The sequence below is a fragment of the Rhinopithecus bieti genome, unplaced genomic scaffold (genome assembly GCF_001698545.2).
Source record: "Rhinopithecus bieti isolate Rb0 unplaced genomic scaffold, ASM169854v2 scaffold_70550, whole genome shotgun sequence".
Taxonomy (NCBI): Eukaryota; Metazoa; Chordata; class Mammalia; order Primates; family Cercopithecidae; genus Rhinopithecus; species Rhinopithecus bieti.
This window is the reverse complement of record NW_016826791.1, coordinates 90,144-97,134: the sequence shown is the minus strand read 5'-3', so window position 1 is coordinate 97,134 and position 6,991 is coordinate 90,144. Positions and strand designations below refer to the sequence as shown.

The 6,991-nt window shown below is 49.1% G+C and overlaps 1 protein-coding gene across 1 annotated transcript in view; it reads left to right on the top strand.

Annotated features, from left to right (window-relative positions):
- TMEM143 (transmembrane protein 143) overlaps positions 1–6,991 on the top strand; it is a 30,294-nt gene that overhangs the window by 14,753 nt on the left and 8,550 nt on the right. The window contains exon 3 of the mRNA XM_017863648.1: positions 5,136–5,330. Within this exon, the coding sequence (XP_017719137.1) occupies positions 5,136–5,330 (195 nt within the window). The remainder of the gene's footprint in view (positions 1–5,135; positions 5,331–6,991) is intronic.

Sequence of the window (6,991 nt, the reverse complement as noted above, 5' to 3'; positions counted from 1 at the left end):
TGGCCAACATAGTGAAACCCCGTCTCTACTAAAAAAAGTACAAAAAAAAAAAAATTAGCTGGCATGGTAGCAGGCTCCTGTAATCCCAGCTACTCCGGAGGCTGAGGCAGGAGAATCCCTTGAACCCAGGAGGCAGAGGTTGCAGTGAGTCAAAATTGCGCCATTGCACTCCAGCCTAGGTGACAGTGCAAGACTCTGTCTCAAAAAAAAAAAAAAAAATTTAAATGTAGACACTAGCTGTTAAAATTTAACATAACTAAAACAAAATTAAACATTTTGTTTCTCAGCATACTGATCATGTTTCAGTGCTCAGTAGCCACCTATGGCCGGTGTCAACCATATTGGAGAGTGCAGATCTAGAACATTTTCCTCACTGCAGGGAGTGCTAGTGGATGGTGCTGTTCTGTTCCTTTATTTCCATCTGGAGGGTGGCTATCATGATAAATGGACAGGTCTGCCCTTAGATCTGGTACCTTTGTGCAGTGCACATCCTGCCCAACCACACAGGGTGGTCCTGTTCAGTTTGATGAGTAGAGGAAGGCTTCTTCCTTCTTCCTTCTTCCTTTTCCCTTCTCCCTTCTCCTCTTCCTCCTCCCTCCTCCCTCCTCTTCCTCCTTCTTCTTCCTCTTCTTCCTCTTCCTCTTCTTCCTCTTCCTCTTCTTCCTCTTCCTCCTCTTCCCCTCCTCTTCTTCCTCTTCCTCTTCTTCCTCTTCTTCCTCTTCTTCCTCTTCTCCTTCTTCTTCTTCTTCCTCTTCTTCTTCTTGAGACAGAGCTTCACACAGGGACATACTCTGTTGCCCAGGCTGGAGTGCAGTTGGCACAGTCTCAGCTTACTGCAACCTCCACCTCCAGGGTTCAAGTGATTCCCATGCCTCAGCCTCCAGAGTAGCTGGGATTACAGGTGCCTGCCACCATGCCCAACTAATTTTTTTGTATTTTTAGTAGCATCGGGGTTTCACCACATTCCCCAGGCTGGTCTTGAACTCCTGGCCTCAAGCAGTCTTTCTGCCTTGTTCTCCCAAGGTGTTGGCATTATAGGCATGAGCCACTGCCCCTCTCTGAGGCTTTTTGATAGTGATAATGGAGCTAGAATATGACAGAGAGTAAGACTTCAATAGTGAAAAGGGAAGAAGGCAGGAAGGGGGTAGGGAGAGTCTTCCAACAGCATGTGCAAAGGCTCTGTGGCTGGAGGAACTAAAACCAATCTGGTTTGTTGTTGTTGCTGGTTTGAGACAGGGTCCTCTCTGTTGCCCAGGCTGGAGTGCCAAACTGTGATCATGGCTCACTATAGACTCAATCTTCTGGGCTCAAGGAATCCACCTGCCTCAGCCTCCTGAGTAGCTGGTACCACAGGTGTGCACCACCATGCCTGGCTATACACCACATACATGTGTGTGTATATATATATATATATGTATATATGTGTGTGTATATATATTTTTTTTGGTAGAGATGGGGTCTTGCTATGTTGCCCAGGCTGGCTGTGAACTCCTGGGCTCAAGCAATCCTCCTGTCTTGGCCTCCCAAACTACTGGGATTACAGGCATAAGCGATAGCACCCAGGCAACCTAAAGACAGTCTGGATGGTATGGAGTGACCGAGGGGGTTTGTGGTCCTGTGAGGCCTCGCAGGCCCTGCTATGAAGCATGATCCTGATTCCCGAGGGCAGTAGAAGCCTTGGAAGGGTTTTAGCAGGAGATTGACATGGTCAGATGTGTCATTCTGGTTACACTACCTCCTGGTCATGTGACCTCGAGCAATTACTTAACCTCTCTGTGCCTCAGTTTCCACATCTGTAACTGAGGAGTTTCACACTGTGAGAATGTGCGTGTAACATACTTCAGTCTGCGCCTGGCACACAGTAAGTGCTATGTAAATATGCACCATTATCATTGATGATGGTTGTTGTTAGTATTTGACAAGATCTCCCTGGAAGCTGTGCACAGAACCGATTGGCAGGGGATGGGGTGCGTTACAGGATTTGGGGAGACCATTGAGAAGGCTGTTGGGCTCACCCAGGCAGGATGAGATGGTAGTGGCTGGCACAGACTGGGACAGGGCTGGTGGGGAGGAGAGAGCTAGGTGAAGTGCCGGTCTGCTTGGAGGTGGAATCAGCAGGATTTATTGTGACAGGGAAGGGAGCAGCAGGGATCACGTGCAACATCCAGGTTTTTGGCCCAAAGCCCCGGGAGGATGTGAAGTTTCCAGAAGAGAATCTGGTTCACAGTGGACATTTGATCGATGCAGATTTACTTTCTCCTCCAGCTTTCAAACTGCAGCTCAGCCTGGGAATGGAATTTCTCAAGGTTACTCTGTAAGTCCCAGAACTGCTCGACGAGTCTAGGCTGGAGGATTTGGGCACAGCCCTAGGGCTTACTTCAGAGGAGGATTTTCTTGACTTGACTCTCTCTCTTTTTCTTTTTTTTTGAGACAGGGTCTCACTCTGTCACCCAGGCTGGAGTGGAGTGGCATGATCATGATTCACTGCAGCCTCAATCTCCTGGGCTCAAGTGATCCTCCAACCTCAACCTCCCAAGTAGCTGGGACCACAGGCATGCACTATCATGCCTGGCTAATTAAAAAAAAAAAAAATACTGGGCGTGGTGGCTCACACCTGTAATCCCAGCACTTTGGGAGGCCAAGGCAGGCGGATCGCGAGGTCAGGAGTTCGAGACCAGCCTGACCAATATGGTGAAACCCTGTCTCAACTAAAAATACAAAAATTTAGCTGGGCGTAGTGGCGTGAACCTGTAGTCCCAGCTACTCGGGAGGCTGAGGCAGGAGAATTGCTTGAACCTGGGAGGCAGAGGTTGCAGTAAGTTGGGATTGCACCACTGCATTCCCACCTAGGTGACAGCGAGACTTTTTAACAACAACAACAACAACAACAACAACAACAGTTTTGCAGAGACAGGATTTCACCATGTTGCTCAGGCTGGTCTCAAACTCCTGGATTCGAGTGATCCTCCCACCTTGGCTTCCCAAAGTGTTGGGATTACAGGCATGAGCCACTGTGCTGGCCTCTGAATCTCTTCTGCCTCCTAGTCTCTTTGCTCAGTTGTTTCTGAGGCCCTGGGCTTCCCTACCACCAAACCTTCGCCTAGGCCACTCCTCCCACTTGGAGGACCCGCCGTCTCTCCTTCCATTAATTCAGAATCGCACCTGGCCTGAACAAGCTGCTTGTAGGGCGCCTGCTCCCAAGAGACACATGGAGGGTTAGGTTTATGGCCTGGTGTTCTAGAGGGGTGATTTCCTTGGAGGCTCTTGTAGTCTGGGACAAGTTATACGTCATCCTGAGACTCAGTCTCTCCGTGAGCAAAATAGGCTAGGCAGCTGGAAACTCACTCGACATTCATTCTAAGACTTTTTTAGGGGGGATGTGTAGGGACATAAGATGAGGCGGGCAGGGTAGATGCCAGTTGTGAGGGACCTTGAAGGTCATAGAAAGCTTCTAGATTTTATTCTAAATACAGTGGGAAGCTGTTGGAGGGGTGGATCGTGGGAGCTGTTTATAGCCTCAGTAAGTTCTTCCCAATGCCCATGTGGATACTGGTTCAAAAGTAGCAAGAGTAGGCCAGGGGTGATGGCTCACACCTGTAATCCCACCACTTTGGGAACCTGAGGTGCGGGGGGGGGGGAAATCCCTTGATGTCAGGAGTTCGAGACCAGCCTGGCCAACATGGTGAAACCCCGTCTCCACTAAAAATACAAAAATTAGCTGGGCGTGGTGGTGGGCACCTGTAGTCCCAGCTACTTGGGAGGCGGAGGCGGAAGAATCACTTGAACCTGGGAGGCAGAGGTTGCAGTGAGCTGAGATCATGCCATTGTACTCCAGCCTGGGCAACAGAGTGAGACTCCATCTCAAAACAAACAAAAACAGATAAATACAAAGACAGTAGCAAGAGTAAAAGTTGGGGAACAGAAGCCCTAGGTAATTGTTTAAGTGAGAGATGAAGGTGACTTCAGTGAGAAGATAGCAGCAAAGGAAATAGAGAGGAGGATGGATTTAAGAAGATTCAGAGGTTTAGTAAGTGAACTTGCCAAAGGATTGGATATGGGGGTGATATGAAAAGAATCTTCCAGGCACAGTGGCTCATGCCTGTAATCTCACTTTTGGAGGCCAAGGTGGTTGCATCACTTGAGGTCAGGAGTTCAAGTCCAGCCTGGCCAACATAGTGAAACCCTGTCTCTACTAAAAATATAAAAATTAGCTGAGTGTGGTGGCATGTGCCTGTAATCCCAGCTATTCAGGAGGCTGAGGCAGGAGAACTGCTTGAACCTGGGAGGTGGAGGTTGCAGTGAGCTGAGATTGCATCACTGCACTCCAGCCTGGGCGACAGAGCAAGACTCCGTCTCAAAAAAAAAAAAAAAGAGACAAAGGAAAAAGGGCTGAGCAAGGTGGCTCACGCCTGTAATCCCAGCACTTTGGGAGGCTGAGGTGGGCAGATCACATGTCAGGAGTTCGAGACCAGCCTGAGCAACATGGTAAAACCCCTTCCCTACTAAAAATATAAAAATTAGCTGGGCGTGGTGGTGTGCACCTGTAATCCCAGCTACTCGGGAGACTGAGATAGGAGAATCGCTTGAACCCAGGAGGTAGAGGTGGCAGTGAGCTGAGATTGCACCACTGCACTCCAGCCTGGGCGACAGAGCGAGACTCTGTCTCAGAAAAGAAAAAAAAAAAAAAAAAAAAAAAAAAAAAAGAAACACAGGCCAGGCGCGGTGGCTCACACCTGTAATCCTAAAACTTTGGGAGGCCGAGGCGGGCAGATTGCCTGAGCTCAGGAGTTCAAGACCAGCCTGGGCAACACAGTGAATCCCTGTCTCTACTAAAATACAAAAAAAAAAAAAAAAAAAAAAAAAAAAATAGCCGTGCGGCGGCACGTGGACCTGTAATCCCAGCTACTTGGGAGGCTGAGGCAGGAGAATTGCTTGAACCCAGGAGGCGGAGGTTGCAGTGAGCTGAGAACGTGCCACTGCACTCCAGCCTGGGTGACAGAGCGAGACTCTGTCTCAAATTAAATAGATAAATAAGTAAATAAATGGAAGTATCTGGAAAGGGACATCCTTAGGTGTCCCCAGAATCCTTCATGCAGTGACCTAACCCATCTTTTTCTCTCCGACTCTCCTCTTAGGCCTTGTATGACCCCATCAACCCTGACAGGGAGACCCTCGAGCAGCCATCACTAACGGACCCCCAGCGTCTGTCCAATGAGCAGGAGGTGCTTCAGGCTCTGCAGCCCCTGCTGGCCCAGGCCAACTTCTCCCCGCTGTCCGAGGACACCCTGGCCTACGCGCTGGTGGTCCACCACCCTCAGGATGAGGTCCAGGTACCTGGCTCCCCAGGAGAACGAAACTACCCGGAGGCCTCTAGGGTGGGGCAGAGCCTCTGGAAGGCAGGGGCTGCTGGGAGTTGTAGTCCTGAGCCTGGGACTCCCGCCCATGTGGCGCACTTGGTGAACTCAAAGAAGGTGCTACTTTTGGCGGGGTGCAGTGACTCAAGCCTGTAATCTCAGCACTTTGGGAGTCCCAGGTGGACGGATCACGTGAGGTCAGGAGTTCAAGACCAGCCTGGCCAACATGGTGAAACCCCATTATCTACTAAAAATGTAAAAAATTATCTGGGCGTGGTGGCAGGTACCTATAATCCCAGCTACTGGGGAGGCTAAGGCAGGAGAATCTCTTGAACCTGGGAGGTGGAGGTTGCAGTGAGCCGAGATCATGCCATTGCACTCTAGCCTGGGCAATAAGAGTGAAACTCCATCAGAAAAAAAAGGAGGTGCTGCTTTCTCAGGTCACTTCACTGCCATCTGTTGGAAAAGTATCATATGATATGGCTCTCTTAGGGCAAGAGACTTAGCACCATCTGCCAAAATTGTAATAATAAATAATATAATACAAGGCCAGGTTCAGTGGCTCATTCCTGTAATCCTAGAATTCAGGAGGCCGAGGCAGGAGGATCGCTTGAGCCCAGGAGTTCTGGACTCATCTAAGCAACACAGGGAGACCCCGTCTCTAGAGAAAATACAAAAATTAGTTGGATATGGTGGTGCGGGCCTGTAGTCCCAGCTACTTGGGAGGCTGAGGAGGTGGGAGGATCATTTGATCCCAGGAGTTTAAAGCTGCAATGAGCTGTGAGCCATGATCTTGCCGCTGCACTCCAGCCTGGAAGACAAAGTGAGACCCTGTCTCAAAAAAACAAAACAAAGCGCGCACACACACACAAACCCAAACCCCAAAAAGCACACAAAATGCTAACAAAATTATAAGAAATACTAAAATCAGCTGGGCGCAGTGGCTCACACCTGTAATCCCAGCACTTTGGGAGGCCGAAGTGGGCAGATCACTTGAGGTCAGGAGTTTGAGACCAACCTGGCCAACATGGTAAAACCCTGGTGGCGGGCACCTGTAGTCCCAGCTACTTGGGAGACTGAGGCAAGAGGATCACTTGAACCCAGGAGGCGGAGGCTGCAGTGAGCTGAGATTGTGCCATTGCAGTCCAGCCTGGGTGACAGAGTGAGACAATATCTCAAAATAGAAATAAAAATAAAAACAAATAAAAAATACTAAAATCTCCCAAAGTTCCACATTTTAGTGATTTTAAACTGCAGTTTTTCCAAAGTCATGTTTTGTCGTCTCTGAAATTGGGATGTGAATTACAGGTGGTGGTGTGACATCATTTAATTGGCAGCGTATTTAGTTTTTAGTTGCTTCATAAAATAATCGGGCAGAGTCAGTGGCACCTTAGATTCTAGGAAATACGGTAATAAAGATGACTTCGACATGAATGGCACCATGTTAGATGATGAGCCCTTGTGCAGTATACGACATGGACAACCATATGTGATAGCCCTGCCTAGACGGTGAATGGTGATAAATGGGAAATGGGGGAATTATTTAGGGGCGGGGCATCTGATTCTGGTATCCTGCCCTCAACATCCCTGCCCATGTTCACCCGCCACTGCTTCCTTCATCCCCCCGGCAGGTGACA